Raw genomic sequence first — 16844 nt, 5'->3', positions numbered from 1 at the left:
GAGCAAGACTAGCTCCAAAATAAGTTGTTTATAATAATAATTTTTAAAAATCCACAACATTGATTCTATACTTTATAAGCTAATTAATATGGTAGTTATAGAACGCAATCTTTACATTAATAAATAGGATTTCCTAAAGTGATAAACATTTTTCCTAGTTATATAAACTTTTGAGAAGCTATTCTTATTCACTTATAATTCTATCATCTAACAATGCTCACACACAAAAAATCATTAGCTCTAATACCAAATTAAACGTTCTAAATATATAAAAGGTAGCATGGGAGAAGAATTAAAAGGGTCAACTTGATTTTTTAGTGTATTCTATCTCATATCCAACAGCTGCAGCATTTTCAATGCAAGGCTTTTGCAACTTAGGATACCTATGCAGTGGTTTCTATCTCATTTCTGTAAACTTAAAATAATGTAAATATTCCCAAGACTGCCATAAACATGACCAACTAACTGAAAAGCTGTCATGCTTATCATCATGAATTGTCTCAACACAACAAATATAAGCAAATATTTATATAGATTAGTACCAATTATACAAATCAAGCCAGAGTGCCTTAGATCAGGGGGTCCCAATGCCCAGGCTGCAGACCGGTACCGGCCCATGGCCTGTTTGGAACCGAGATGCACAGCAGGAGGTGAGCATTTGCAAGCAAGCAAAGCTTCATCTGTATTTCCAGCCGCTCCCCAGTGCTAACGTCATCACCTCAGCTCCATCTCAGATCATCAGGCATTAGATTCTCATAGGAGCACCAGTCCCTGGTGCCAAAAAGGTTAGGGACTGCTACCTCAATGCTTGCTTTTCCCCATAGTAAGTTATGTTTAGGAAACACATTACCCTTTTCACACCATTAGGATACCGTTTCGCATTCCCTGGGGCAGAAGCAGGCCTAATGAGGCATAAGCGACATCATGGTGTTATACCAGGCCTAAGGGTGTCTGAGAGATGGTAGCAGTTAGGCATTCAACATTCCTACATTATTATGGCTGAAGAAAGCAGTAAGAAGTAGACCCCAAAAAGTTGGGGGTGACTCAATGACAACATCCGTGGTCAAACAGTAATTTACCAAGTATGTCTGCTCAAAATGCCAAAGCACATATTTCCAGGGCTGCGGTCCTCTGCACTAAATACACTGCTGCCTTCCTAAAACATGACCCACAAACCACAGGTTGCAATATAAAAAGTCCATCTTGAACCCTGCCTGTGAAAGGTTACTAGGAGAAACCAATTGTTGTAATTAAAATAATGTATAGACTGCTTTACTATTTACGAATAATTTATAAATTGTTGCATTTGCCCTTTATAATTTCACACATTTTACCTTGATAGTCACAATGTGCCTGGCAGATAAATACATAAAATTATCATTCCCTATTTTATAGAGGTAGAACCTGAAGCTTGGAGAAATCATCTATAAGTAATCTGTCCACTAGACTTGGTCTCTCAAGATTATCAACTTATTTGGTTCAATGGCATGAATCACCCAAAAAAGCAGTCTAATGTATCTTATGATTTAATGTATATCCTTATGCATCTAAATACTTAAAACACTTTAAAATAAAATAATAGAACCATCTGAGCAACACTTGTCAACCATTAAAAAAAATGTGAAATTTAAGTTTGTCAGTTTTGTACAAACAATACAGTATTTTCTAATAATCTAAAAAGAACTTTTGCCCTAGAGTTTTGCTATAATGTTCTTAGGGGTTATGAGACTACCTGTAGCTGAAAATATGAAAGAACCCCTTTGAATACTTCAGCAATTAAATTCCCTACAGAATCAAAACATTCCCAGAATATATGAAATTCTGCCTACATGAACCATGTTGCATCAAGTTTTCAAAGCACTCAAATCCTTTGCTCAAAAAACCCTTTTACTGAGTCCCTATCATATGCTAAATACTCTTTTGAATATAAAAGTATAAAAATGATTAAGAAGGAAATGATATCCACCTCCAAGTAACTAAAAGCCTTTGGATGTGACAATTACAATTTAGTATGACACTTCCAAGAGAATTATACTAGGTCCTATAAGAACACATGGGAGAAGCACCAAACCCAGCCAGCTGGATCTGGTTAGAATATCCTGACCTAAGTCTTAAATAATAACCCACCAACACCAGCACTTTTCAAGCACAGGAGAAATTAAAACTGCTGAGCCCATGCAGGGAACTTCAAGTTCTTAAATATGGTTGGAGGACTGAATATGAAGGGAGAGAAGGGCAAACAGTTGCGCTGGAGAAAAAGTAAATAAAATAGATACAGAGGACTTACATGTCATGCTGGCTAACATTTTTTTGAGTACTTGCTATGTGTCAGCCAGGCAGGCATCCTACTAAACATTTTCTTGCATTTAATCTTCACAACGACCCACTGAGCTAAGAATAATTATCTTGCAATTGATGGAAGAGGCAAGGAGAGGTTAGATCTGTCAATGTTACAGAGGGTTTAAGTGGCAGAGACAGAAATGGAACCCATTTCAAATTAAATCCTCAATGTGAGTTCATAAACTATCCACTCTCGCTGCCTCTCTTAATGAAGGCTGCTAGGGGGAGCCATTGAAAGGTTTTGTAACTAAGGAGTGAAGTGATCAGATTTGCTCTTTAGAAAGACTATGTGGAAGATGGATAAAGAGAGTGAGCCCAGAAGCAGAAAGAAGCTGCCCACGTCTGTAGTGACCCAGGTAAGAGGTGATAAGAACAGAAAGTGTGGCAGTGAGGTTGAAGGAAACAGATTCAAGAGATTTTTCAGGAGAGAAAATTATCAGTTCTTAGGGATTAAGTATAAATGGTTAGTCTGTGAGAATCCTGGCTTGAAGAACTAGTTGGGATGTGGTATCACCTACCAGGAATAAATATGCAACAGGTGTTGTTTGTTCAATAAATACCTACAGTGTCTCCCAAATGCAAATCTGAAATTACGGTACTGGATGTTAGAAAATATTCTGAAAACAAATGATAAAGCATTCAAAATAGGAGGTATATTGAAAAATTAATCATTACTATTAACAGAACAGAGTCTAGTGAAAGCATTTTGTGGTATTTTTTAAATATTACTACACGCAGAAAACAAGTCAGTAGAAAAGCATCCCATGATTTTACAATGTTATTACATTTGAGTTTGACAGACCTTCAACTCTTATACAACACACATACGCACCACCCTGTAATTTGTTTTACTTATATCTCACTCTCTAAACTTGTGGGAGAAGATATGTTTTATTACCCAAACTATAACACATCTTTGGGTTGTTTTTTTTTTCATCCCACTATCACCACTGTGACTTGCCAAGAACTAGTTCATAACCTCCTACCTGACTTCCTATAAAATATGACCTACTTCACATTAGCTTAATTCAGTAACAATTCTAGACTTTAACCACACACCTTTCATCCAAGGATGCCCTCTGCAAATCCTAAAGCACAGCAATCCTGTGCAGATGTGGCAAGTTGTTACAATTCCCGTTTTACTACATAGTTAGGAAGTTGGCCCAGGGGAAGTAGAGTAACTTGGAAATAATCACAAAACCTGAAGCCAAAAATAACAACTTTTAGCCAATCCATGAGAAAATACTGCCCCTAGTTGAAATAACATGAAAATCAGTATTAGGAGAAAGCAAAATACAAAATAATGTTTTAAAGCCAAGTCCTAGGTTCTTAAAATTTATTTTTAAAAAACAACCAAATACTAAAATTAAGATGTGCAAGAACTTTCAAACACACCATTTTTCCTTTTAATACTTTATCCATCTAGTGCCAAAAATGACTTAATGAATTACAGCTGGCAAAAATGGCTCCCCCCCAACCATTTTTTTTCTTAGCTACTTAAATGATATTGATAGAAATCTGTTAGTGTAGGACAAGAGGTTAACTTTTAAACAAACCTATCTGCTTAAAAATCTAATACCTAGGAGAATATATTAGAATAGATATAAAAATACTGCAAGTGAGCCTCATATTTTTTTCCTGAAAATATACTCTCTGCAGACCCACCATATGCATGAACAATAAATTTATAACTTTACTCATCAATAATCATAAAAGACTCCCAACCAAAGCTCATGCTGTATGTCTCTAAATATACTATTGTTTGATATAACTTAGTAAAGGCACTCTTTCACCTGGTCACAAAATAAAGGTTTTACACAATTCAGAAACAAAAAAACATGATTTGTAAAAGTTGCTTTCATGGTGTTTGTGCCATCATTCTTATATGCACAAGTCAGAGCAAAGTACCTTCCATTACTACAGTATTTACACTTTGCTTATAGTGAGAAACAATAATGTGCTCAAGATTTTACCTTCAAAAGAATTATACACTAAGAACATGTAAGGGAGATGAAAGATTAATTGGTAAAATTAATTTTGTGCAAATTTTCACAACAGCCAGACATATCGATCATAAAACATGATTTTCTGTTAATTAAAATTCAAATCACAATGTTCTAATTACTAATACTAATCACAACCTTCAAAAAAAAAATGCTTTCTGCTGCACCAACATTCCTCACACTAAATCTTGTGTATCTTCTACCAGTAGCACTTTATATGGAACTTTAGTTTATAAGTGAAATAATACTCCAGATGATTTTAAGAGTAACATATCTTCTAAAAGTAGTGATCAACTAGTCTGGGGCAGGCAGAACCTCCTGAACTATATATTCAGTTAAGAAATCCTGGTAGCACCAGAATATTTGGGTCATTCAAATATACACCATCTTCCCCCTACTCACACCACTACCAACTCCAAGCTTTTAACACCACCATGACAAAAGCACTCTGAACACTTTAAAACTCCTTTAACATCAGAAGTCCCTTTACCTTAAGACTATTAAATGTCTTTTCATTGTATTTCATTAATGCATTCCACAAAGAATCTAGTATTAGTAGTCATCAACCAGAAAACTGCAATCTTAAGTGCTTTCCTCATTTCAACTCCAAAGATGGGGCAGAAGGGTTCTCATAAACCTACAGAGCAATAAAGTGCATAACTGTAATGATTAATAAAAAGTAAAACATTTACATCAAATTTACAAGCAGGACGCCTTCTTTTTCTTACAAAGCAGGAGTCACTGATAAAATAACTAAACTCCACACGTAGAGTCTAGAAAACGCTGAAATTATCCACCCCAACGTTCACAAGTTTGAAACATCAAAATTAACTAACTGTTGTGCAAATGAATATCCAATGTGGATATCTGAAACTATTCTCACACGCTAACATGACAAAAAAAAACAAAAACAAAAAAACAAACCAACCAACCTTGCGCCCCTTCTCACCGTCCTACGAAACCCTCAGGTAACCCAAAAGCAAAGCTACGACAGCTGCCCTTGGCCTAGGCCGTCAGAAACCAAGGGCCCGGGGGGCAATAACCAAGAGACCCGATCTTTTTCCAGGGTTACTGTTTCCAAGCATAACAACCACGGGCCCAAAGAGACGCGAAGAAAACTGAAGACCTTGTAATCCCCTGGGGGAAGGGGAGGCGGGGGGGGGGAGAGGGTGCGCGTAATCCCGAGAGAAAAGGGGTGCGGAGGGGAGGAGTGCTGGAGAAGGAAAGTAAGTATCCCCGCGCATCTTTCAGATCCACAAAAACAACTAACAGTAGGGTCTGTCTGCCCGTACAAGCACCATATGGAGTCCCCAGGGCTGAGACAGTTCAGCCGACACATACAGTGGGTAGTGGATAAATCAACCGATGATGAGAGGGGAGCAGTGGTGCCAAGAGAATAAGCCACTGGATGGGGAAGACAAAGCCTCTAAGGGTGATCAAGAACCAAACAGGAAGGTGAGAGGGTAACACATAAGAAAAATAACGGGAGAAAAATTAAAAGAAAGAAATCCGGTGCCTGGGCTGTGGCAGGTCACTGAACTACCGAATAGTGTGGGATACAACAAAGGGGCACGGGAGGAAGGACAGCTGAGCCGAGGCGATGGAGAAGGGATGCGGGGCGCGATGGGTCGGACAAAGCGCCCAAGGCGGCGAAACAAAGGGCCGGGGGTAGAGAGTCGCGGGGGGCAACCGGGGAAGACAAAGCGCCCGGGGCCGGAGGCACCGGCCGAGCGAGGAGGCGACGACGGCCCCAAGGAACAAAGCTGAGTGGGGCTGGGAGGCTGAGCCCGCGGGAGGTGCGCGGCGGGCACGGCGCCTGCGAGCCCCGCGCTCCCGGCCGCACTCTCGCCCGCACTCGCCAGCCTCGCCGCCGCCGCCCGCCCTCACGCGCCGGAGCCCAAGCCACGGCGACGCGGAGGGGGCAGCGCACGGCCACACGCCACCGCGCTCGGCGCACGCGACGCAGCCCCCGCTACCCCCGGACGCCAGGCGCGCCGCGGCTCCCGAACCCGCTGCCCGCCGCGGGCTGGGAGACGCCCGCAACTTTCCCGGTTCCCAGCGCTCCAATTCCCCGAGACTTACCCTGTCACAACAGGCGCCATCTTCCACAAACTCTCGCCAAAACTCCAACCCTCGCGAGATTCCCCCCGACGCCTTCCCTAGTCCCTCTCCCCCGCCCCTTCCCTTTTCCTCACTCCTCTATTCCCCCCAGTCCCCGCGCTCCTTTTGCCCTCACAGGCGCCGCGAAGAGCCAGACGCCTCGCGCTGCGCGCGAAGTAGGGGATCCTGCTCGCTGCCTCCCCTGGAAACCTACCCAAGCGATGGAGCATGCGCAGCCGGCTCCTCCGCGGGCGAGCCCTCCGTGTGGTCCATGGGGAGCACTCCGGTTATCCGGGTTTTCAGAGGCGCCCTGAGGGACGTACGTGGAGACTGAGGAAAACCGGAGGGGATTACAACGGGGACAGGGAATGAAGGGGTCAGGAGGAGGGGCCGAGGGGAAGGGAGGAGGGGTCCTGGGAAAATCTGCCGCGTTTCACAGGCCTAGATGAAACACCTCCTCAAATGGGTGTTTTCCAAGTGGCTTCCCGCTCACTCTGGTTCCCAGCCCTTTTCATTCATTCAAACGTTCATTGGACGTCTCCTTTATGCTAATGTCACTGTTAGGTGCTAGAGCTACTGACGCCTGGATTTCAGGCAAGTGAGCAAACCAGGAACTATCTTCGTTCATTCGACCCCACGCTAGCGGAGAGATGGACACGAGTACATTGTGGTTCGACCCTCCAGAACTATGTAAAGGGAAAACTTTTGCAGTTGAGCTCTATCTCCTTAGCTTTCTTCTTGGGCGTGAAATGAGGTCACGCCAAGGCCTCTAGCAAAGACGTTCCTAATGTCCACCTCGCGTACACACGCCAGGGTGCCGCGTAGTTTTTCTCCAGAGGTGAAAATGCGTCGGACTTAGCCACCAATCCCCAGCCAGAGGTCCCCCTTGGACAGAGCAGCCTGATGTGTGAGCCTCTCTAGAACCTCACTGCGGCCCCCAGCCGTGTGTGAACATACGTTGTACACAGGAAAAGACTCTGCCCAGGCCATCCCATGGAGCTGGCACAGTCGAAAACGCTGATCGCTGCCGAAGATTTACTTTAGGTGACCTAAGCCTTGAAGGCCCTGAGCAAACTTGGCCTAACTGGGCATTTAATAGGAAGGTGCATAGCCCGAACCCCGCCCCCCTACCTGCGGCACCCCTTTCTCCAGCCCATCTCCTACTCTCATCCTTTCAATTCCTAGAGATTCCCAGAACCAGCACTGCCTCCCACAGGGAGCCCCAAAACCCGGAAAACTGGAATTCGCTGCCCGAAACCTACTGAACGCGCTGCAGGACTGGCGCGGCACGCGCGAACGGTACTGCGCATGTGCCCAATGCGGGCAGCCCAGTCTCACGCTACACCTCCTTCCCTCCGCCTTCCAGTACTCGACTCAGACACAACACGGGCCGTGGGAAATTTTGTAAACCTCGCGAGAACGCGCCCACTGTTGTCTATGCTTTTGCCCCAAATCTCGCGGAGTCCAGGCGGGACAGGTGTTTGTCTAGTGCAGCTCCGGGCGCCGTTCGTGCCGCGCGTGCCCGGGCGGCTGGCGGCGAGCGCGGGCGGGGTGGGAAGGGAGCGGCTCCGCGTGGAGGCGGGGCGGGTGGGCGCGTGGCTGGGAGGAGAGAGACTCGGACGGGGCTCGAGGGCCTGCACACACAAAGCGTTGAGCTTTGTGAAAGAAAAATGGGTCCGGGGTGGGAGAGTCTAAAGGAAGAAGGGGAAGCAAACAGATTAGAAACTCCTCCTGGTGCGGATGGTAAGAGGTCAAACTCTAGGGTAGGAGGAGCCCCAGGCCTATCCCCTGGGGAGGTTTCCTGTCGCCGTACACGAGCCTGGTACTTTCCTAAAATGTGTTAGACGCCGCGTCTCGGCCTCCGGGCGCTGACAGCCCCCTGTGTCGGCTTTGAGTCATGCCTCTGAGTCACGTAGTCTGGCTTCGCTTTTAAACAAGTCCGGATTCTCGTAGCTACTTTCTTCTAGCAACTGGGTTTTTTCTATCTGATCTACCCGCGGGCCTCGCAAGTTGGGTATGGAAAAAAGCTGCTCCCTGCGCTCTTGCGCTGTTACCTTTATATAGAGTCCGCCTCCCATTCAAGAACACATTTTTTTTTTAATTTTTTTCCCCGCTATTCTCTTTTTAGCTTTTTAAAGTGATCCCTATGTAAGTTTCTGTTCTCGTTTTCTTTTTCTCTTGTCCTCCCACTAATATGATTTAAAATACTGGTTTTGCTTTCTTTAACCTTTCTATTTGTTGAACTATTCATTCCATTTTAAGTATTGTTTCATCAGATGCTTTAGTGACAACTGTTTTAAGTGCATCGTTTTTTGTTTTTTGTTTTATTTTTGGATTATTTGTCCAGTAAATTCCAGGTTACATTTTCCCAAATCAGGCACATTTCACATTGCTCTGGTGTAGTTTCTGTAGCTTAGCTTAGCATCGTCTAGGAACTGGTGTCCTAGTGACATCGTAGACCCACAAATGTAGAATAGAATTCAGTTTTGATTTTTGGAAGACAGTGAATCCTCTGGGGCTCCTGTTCTGGTTATACAGTGAACAAAAAAATGAAGTTCAGTTGTTTTGAAGGTTGTATGTGTGCGTGCACGTGTGCATTTACCTATCCCTTTAAGTATTTCACAGCAAAAGAGAAGATATAAGGACTTTTAATACAGTATCTCAGTATAAGTCTGGTTTGGAACAGGATTGCTCATAAGGAGGACAATATCAATGAGCAAACAGACATTTCTTTGAACTTCTATCCCAAGAAGGCATTTCAGTTATTTTCTAGTCTAGACTATTAATCTAATTTGGAACCATGGCCATCTGAGGACCCCAGCCATAAAAAGCCAAAGCAAGCACAAGTCAAATCACAACTCATCTTGGTCCTGAAACATGCTCTGCCTGCATTCTTTCCCCATCTCGGTAAATGACAACTGTCCTTCCACTAAATTAAGCCAAGAACCTTGGAGTCATTCTTGCCTTCTTTTCCTTTCACATCCACATCCAATCTAACAAAATCATGCTGGGTCCACTTTCAAAATAAGGCCCACAGTCCAAATAGTTTCACACCTCCATGGCTACCAGCCCAGTCTAACCCATCTCATTTCTCACCTGGTTTACAGGAAGTCTCCTAAACGGTTCTCCCTTCTTCCATTCTTGCCTTCCCTCACTCTTTCTGTTCTCAATAGAACATTCAGAGTAACCCTCTAGAACTTTCCAATGGTTTTCCCATTTCACTATGAGGACCTATGCAATCTGGCCTGCTACCCACCCCTGACCTTCCTAACATCACCCTAAGGGTGATCATACTCCATATTCCCTCCTTCATTTTCCCTACAGAACTTATCATAAACTAACATACCATTTGTGTTACAGGTGTTTTGTTTACTCTCTGCCTCCTGGCATTATGATCTTAATGAGTGCAAGGACTTCTATTTTATTCATTATTCTTCAAACCTTGGTCACTAGAACAATGCCTGGGCCTAGTGCATGATAGACGTTCAGTAAACATTTGTCGAATGAATGGGATGTTTTCTACTTTAGAGCAGAGTAGAGCTTATTCTCAAAACTCACTAAGCCTTCTAGGGCTCAAAACTGTATTGGGGTTAGATCATTAATGAATACCCCAGTGTCAGCCTGCCTGTAGAGGAGAAAAGAGTATATAGAGTGGCTATCTGTGTTGACTTTCTGCCAAGAAAAAACTCTTACTTCTGGATTAGACCAGTAGATGAGCCTACACTTACTTGAAAGGTTTCCATTACTCTCCATTTTAGAACCTCAGGAAAGAAAACACTATTGGCAGAATATGAAAAAACATATCCTCATGTGTTACTAGTGGGAGTGAAAATGGGTGTAATTTTTATGAAAACCATTTTGAAAAAACTTTCTACTACCTGTTAATCCTATAATTTCATTTCTAGAAATCTATCTTACAAATATACTTAGACGTGTGAAATTACTTATATTGCAGCATCATTTATGGAAGAGAATACTGACAACCTAAATGTCAATCAAGTTATGTTTTATTTAAAAAAAAAAAGTCATGATATATGCATAGTTGAATAGTATTCATCTGTTTATAAACCAAGGCCGCTTTTCATGTACTTATGTGGAAAGGTCATAAAGCTTAAAAAGGCAAGTTGCAAAATAGCGATAGATAAATACATGCTTATTTGCTTATATAGATCTGAAAAATCTCTGAAAGAGCACAGTAGAAACTGTCACAGTGACGGCTTTCCTCTAAGGGTTTCAAAGGTTTGATGACATAGGTGAGGACATGGCTTATCTCACAGCTGGCTATCTTAGATCTTTTGAATTTTGTACCAAGTGCATGTATTGCCTATTCAAAACGTAAAACATAAAAAAAGAAAAAAGAAAAGGAATAAATATGCAAGAAGAAAAAGTGACCAAATAATTTTCTTTCATCCACTTACTAGAAAGCTGTTTTCTAATAGACGTTATGAACATGATCTACTACCTCAATAGAATTGAGAACTGTGGACCTTCACCCCAGTCATTTGGTAGAGGCTCTGCCACTCCACATCAGACATGATCTTTGGTGATTTATAAAGATAGATAAGTCAGAGACCTCTGGAGACTTCCTGGCTAATTCCAGAAAAGAGGTATGAGTTTAATGGCATTGGAGTACAATGGAAGAAACACTTAACTCTTACCTGATGGGCCCAGGGAAACCTTGCAAAGGTAACCTTTGAACTGACTCTTAATGGAGTGGAAGTTTAGAAAACAGTAAGAAGAGGACACATGAGAAGCACAGAAAACAGCGTGTTCAGGCTATGAGGTGTGAAACAGCATCTTGTATTCAGGAGAACTCCAGGTGGGGGTTTGGTGCATGTAGATGCTGGGGGTGGGGGAGGCGGGGAGAAGGTAGTGGAGGATAGGCATCCTAAGCAGGGTTGCAAGAAGGACCTAGTAGAAAGGTAGTCCTCAAAAATTATGAATGTGGTCTAAGGTGGACCTCAGAATTACCTGGGGCCCACTCCCTAAGAGTAAATGAGTAAATTTGGGTTGGAGACCAGGAACAGGTATTTCCAGCAGGCTGCTCAGGGACTCTGATACAAATTGTCCATGAACCAAGATTTGAGAAGCTGTCCATACCCATGCCACCCTGAACAAGCCCGATCTTATCTGATCTCGGCTGCTAAGCAGGGTCGGGCCTGGTTAGTACTTGGATGGGAGACCACCCAGGAAGACCAGATGCTGTAGGCGTAAAAATTAAAAATAAGAATTGTAAGCTGACAAGGTCCTTGCAATCTATGAGGTCAATCAAGGGTTGCCTCGCCTAAAAAAAATTTAAAAAAAAGATTTGAGAAGCTTTGCTGTAGGAGTTAGGCATAATCTTCCTTCAGGAGTTTCACATTAATGGGAATAATGGCATATATATTACTTTTTAAAAAACAAATAAATGAAACATTTAAATATTAAATGAAATGAGTTTGTGAACCCCTGAGTATAGTCAATGGGTATGTGAAAAAGTGACACTGAGATAAACACATTCCTAAAAGGGTCAAATTTTGCTGTGACACTTTGAACACATTTGAGCAATGCTTTCATTCTAAGATTAAGTTATACCATCTCAGATTAATGAGACACACTAAAACATGGAAAATTTTACTGGGCAGCCTCATGATGGGAACTACAGGCCCTAGTGCACAATGCATGGTATACTGGCTGTAAGACCTTACACAAGTTATTTAATTTAGTGCCTCAGTTTTCCTGCTTGTAAAATGGAGATAACAGCACCTAATTCACAGTGTCGTCATGAGGATTCAATGTGTTTATTATGTCTAAAGCACATAGAATGATACCTGTAACATGGTTATAGTAGTGTTCGTTTTTTATCATTTTTATTCAATAAATCTATAAGTTGCATTCATCTAATGGAAAAATTCTTGAAAACATATCAAAATGTCTTTAAAACTTCAAAAATGAATGTCGAATTGGCCAAATACAGTGATGATTTTATCTAGATTGGTGTTAATTCATTTATTGTGTCCCACTCAGAAATGACAATATCATTATTATTGTAATTTAATGTCTAAGAGGTTCCCATGTCCAAATATTTTGTCTTAGATGGCCGCTGAGAACTTCTGAGGATGTAAAGCAGGGTTGAATGTGATCAGATCATAAAATGGCTGTGTACCTAAGAAACCTTGCTGGTAACCCACATTAGAAATTAGGAACCATTCAGTCCACAGAAGTTTCTTAATTCATGGTTTTCTTTCATTTTTATGCCTCTCCCTTTTTCCAAAAACGGTATCCCTACTATTTTCTACTAAGTGTTAATCAAGGTTAATAAAATACATGGAAGATTGGCAGTGTAAAGAAGGATTTCATCAGACTATGTAATTCTGTAAGGAGAAGAAGCTCTAACTTTAGGATTGCAAGACACGAAGAAGAGACTGATGAGCTTTGGGAGAACTCAAGGAACAAAAATAAATATTCACCCTTTTCTTTCCAATTGGGTTTGATTTTTCACAGAATTCTTTGGAAATTTGTTGTTTTTTTTTTTCAGCTGAAGTTAAGCTTTGCTTAATTTCCTAACATGTGCAGCAGTTCAAGAAGGGTAAGCAATGAAAAGCATGGGCCATTTACTCTAGTGATGTCGAATGTGAATGGAATCAAATGCATGTTTTGTGAGAAGAATGTGTACACATCTAAGAATTTGTCAGAAGTTTTCATAGCTAATGTAATTGGAAGAAAATACTTTTATGTGTGACTGATACATCTTGTTCTTTTTATGACATGAACAAGATAAAGGCAATTAACACTATCCGTACAAAAAAAAAATGACAATACCATGTGAATCCTAAAATTCCAGTGATCTATTTATAAAGGAATATATCTAAATTTTGACTTCCTAAACTTTTCCCTTTTCCATATATTATAAATTGCAGTGTTTGGAGGTTCTGGGTTGAGGCAATGTTGAACACCCATAGTTAAAAAAAAAAAAAAAACAACTGAGGTATGAAAGAAAGAGCATCATTGGACTCCTTCTACCATTGAGTCTACCTTCACTAGCTGGCGAAATTTGGGCTAGCTAATTTTTCCTCATCTGTGAATGGGAAGTACAAGATCTATTTCTTAGGGTCGTTTTGAGAATTAGTTGAGATATTATGTGAAATAACTGGGTATACAATAGGTACTTGGTAAATGTACCTCACACATGCTAGTGTTCAATTTTCTATGCAATGGACTAATGCTAACTCCCTTAGAGATTTGTTACACAGATCAAATTAGATAATTATGTAGATAATTAAATAGAATTGTCTCCAAATAAATTCATTGTATTTATTTTTAGTCAGCTCATTTATTTGTAAAAATTTGACAGTGGTTATATAGCAAATCATTAGAACACAAAAAGATCCCTACATTTTCTGTTCTGGCTTAAGTTACTATTAACTTTGGACACAGATGGCCTTTATCAGTTTTACAAAGAGCCTACCAGAAAGGTTTCACTTTGCATCTGTGCTGCTTTGTGACACAGATAGTGTAATGATAAACATCAACCTTTGTGGCTAGCACCCTGGTCCAAAATAGACTCAGGACTAAGAAGATCAACTTTGGAACCATTCTGTCCAAGCACTGACAAATAGTGAGAGATATTAAACAATACCTATCTTGTAAAATACTTAACCCTGTCAAAGGCATCTGACTAACTGAGAATCCCCTTGAACATTATAATAAACGTTGTACATTGCCAGTTTGAATAATTACCATTATGTCAGTATGTCAATATTTTTCATTTTAATAAATTTTAAATTGTCATTCAACATGGGAAAATTTAAAAATCTTGTGAAATTACTGCAGAAAAAAGATAATTTTTAATTAAGCTATTACTAAATATGGAGTACAGACTTAGTTTTATGCAGTAGATGTGTCTGAAAAGTTTTATCTGAATTTCAAAATGATGTATTTAATTCATAAAATGCATTAGAGAATTTAAAGGAATGTTTAAAGATTCCTTAGGTATTATAACTGGTATTGTCCTATATACATTTTTTCTACTTAAAGATTATTTAAATGTAATCATTATTAGCATCCAGTAGAAGGTAAACTAAATTTTTTTAAGGTGTTATAAATATCTCACTAATGGAAAAATATTTCTCAAGATCTTAACTACAAATCACCTCGCATTAAGTACTTTGGAAAATTCTAGAAATTTATACATGCATCCTTTTTTTTCTTCCAGTTTTCCAAATACTTGGCTTAAATTCTGCCCTCAGAATTATTTTTGATTTCAGTAAGAGTTATAATCTATCGTCTGGGAAAAGCATTTGGCTCCTACTTTACAAGTCCAAAGTTCTCCAGAAATGTGCTTCTGAAATATGGATCTGATTTTCATCACACAGTTTTACCTACATAGCATCATATTTTCCTTCACCAACAAACACTAAGTATTTTATTTTTAACTAGCACAGCTATAACTGTATTTGCATGGTACTTTCCAAGTTTCCGAAATAGGCAACAAATCACATAATCTAGGTAAAAACAAAGAACTTAAGAACCGAAAGAAAACTTCTGAAAATCAGATTACAATGGAAGTATTTACTTTTACGCAATAGAGGGTTTTCAAAAATTATGCTAATCTAACACGCAGCAGATCAACTTTCTATTTAAAGAGATACTGTGATACGTAATTTGTGAAGTGAAATAAATATGAGAGTCTACACTATCCTAAACCTTTCTAAAAACATTTCGGTCAGCACTCAGGACAAAGGTACAGGTAAGTAAATTTATCCCTGTTACAGATGAGGCTCAGAGAACATGACTTGCACAAGTTACACTTCTTGAAATGTAATTTATGATTGTTAGTGAGGTCTTTATTTTTTGCTATAGAAATTTAAATTATTTTATTATTGCAACCTGATAGAAAATATCTTGTGTCAAATGTGCAGAGTATCAGATTATAATTTTGATAAATTATAAAAATGTAAGTGCTAAGGAATGCAAAAAGATTTTTAACAGCTGGAAATTATATATACACACACACACACACACACATACATGTGTACATATGTATGTATGTAGGTATCATATGAACTAATAACAGTGAGTGGCTAAAGATGGGTGGCCAAGGCAGGAGAAAACCTAATGCCCTTGTGGATTTTTTGCCATGTTAATTATTTTTTTAAATAATTCACAAAAGATGTCATAAGAAAAGAAAACTACGGACCTATAAATATAGGCACAAAAATCTTCAAAAAAATACTAGCAAATATCAAACAAACTAGGAAAAAACTTCCTCAAACTGATAAAGAGCATCTATGAGAGAAATTCAGAAGCAACATCATATTTAAAGGTAAAAGACTGATCCTTTCCAATATCAGGAAAAAGACAAGGATTTCTATTCTTATCACTTCTATTCAACATTGTATTGGAGGTTCTAACTAGGCAACTTAGCAATAAAATGAAACAAAAGGCATCCAAATTGGAAAAGAAGATGTAAAACTATTTTTATTTGCAGATGACATGATCTTATATATAGATAATTCTAAGGACTCTAATAAAAATTATTAGAGCTAATATTCAAGTTCAGCAAGGTTGCAAGTTACAAGGTCAGTATACAATTGTCTTTCGATTATGCTTGCAATGGACCATTCAGAAAAAAAATTAACAAAACAATACCATTTCAATAACTTAAAAAACAATAAAATACTTAGAAATTTAACAAAAGAAGCATAGTTTTATACTCTGAAAAACTTTAAAACATTGTTGGAAGAAATTTTAAAAGAGCTAAATAAATGGAAAGACATCCCACGTCCATGGATTGAAAGATACTATTATTAAAATGGCAACACTCCCCAAATTGATCTACAGATTCAACACAATCACTTTGAAAATTCCAACTGTCCACTTTGCAGAAATTCACAAACCATTTCTCAAATTTATATGGAAATTCAAGGAACCCAGAGTAGTCAGAACAATTGTGAAAAAGAACAAAGTCTAAGGTTTTATACTTCCTCTGTTCGAAACTTACTACAAATCTACAATAATCAAGACTACGCAGTGCTGGCATAAGGTAAATCTATAAATCAACGAGAGTCCAGACACAAAACCTCGGATTTATGGTCAATTGATTTTCAACAAGAATACCAAAACAACTTAAGGTGGGGAAAACAGTCTTCAACAAATGGTGCAGGGCCAACTGGATATTCACATGCTAAAGAATAAAGTTGGGCCAGAACTTCACAACACATGAAAATGGCTTTAAACTGGGCCATAGACCTAAATGTAAAAACTAAAACTGTGAAATTCTTAGACAAAAGTATAAGGGTAATTCTTCATGATCTTAGATTAGCAAGACATTAGCAAGTTATATCTAAGTTTCTTAGATATGACACCAAAAGTACAAGCAACAAAAGAAAAAATAATAAATTCGGCTTCATCAAAACTAAA

The 16844-nt window shown here is 39.6% G+C and overlaps 1 protein-coding gene and 1 pseudogene across 5 annotated transcripts in view; one reads left to right on the top strand and one right to left on the bottom strand.

Annotated features, from left to right (window-relative positions):
- RBPJ (recombination signal binding protein for immunoglobulin kappa J region) overlaps positions 1-6773 on the bottom strand; it is a 96920-nt gene extending 90147 nt beyond the window's left edge. For 2 of the 5 annotated variants that reach the window (XM_036227569.1, XM_036227573.1), the window contains exon 1: positions 6426-6630. Coding sequence is in view for 2 of the 5 variants with exons in the window: in XM_016135618.2 (XP_015991104.2) it covers positions 6658-6716 (59 nt within the window). In the remaining 3 variants the exon portion in view is untranslated. Of the gene's footprint in view, positions 1-6425; positions 6631-6657 lie in introns of those variants that run through there. The other 3 variants (XM_036227572.1, XM_016135618.2, XM_036227568.1) reach the window with 3 other exon arrangements.
- A 4762-nt stretch (positions 6774-11535) lies between these two features.
- LOC118609108 lies at positions 11536-11654 on the top strand (annotated as a pseudogene).
- The last annotated feature ends 5190 nt before the right edge of the window (positions 11655-16844 follow it).

Source organism: Rousettus aegyptiacus, unplaced genomic scaffold (assembly GCF_014176215.1).
Source record: "Rousettus aegyptiacus isolate mRouAeg1 unplaced genomic scaffold, mRouAeg1.p scaffold_m13_p_10, whole genome shotgun sequence".
Taxonomy (NCBI): domain Eukaryota; kingdom Metazoa; phylum Chordata; class Mammalia; order Chiroptera; family Pteropodidae; genus Rousettus; species Rousettus aegyptiacus.
The sequence above is the reverse complement of the archived record's forward strand: the minus strand, read 5'-3'. Positions and strand labels throughout refer to the sequence as shown.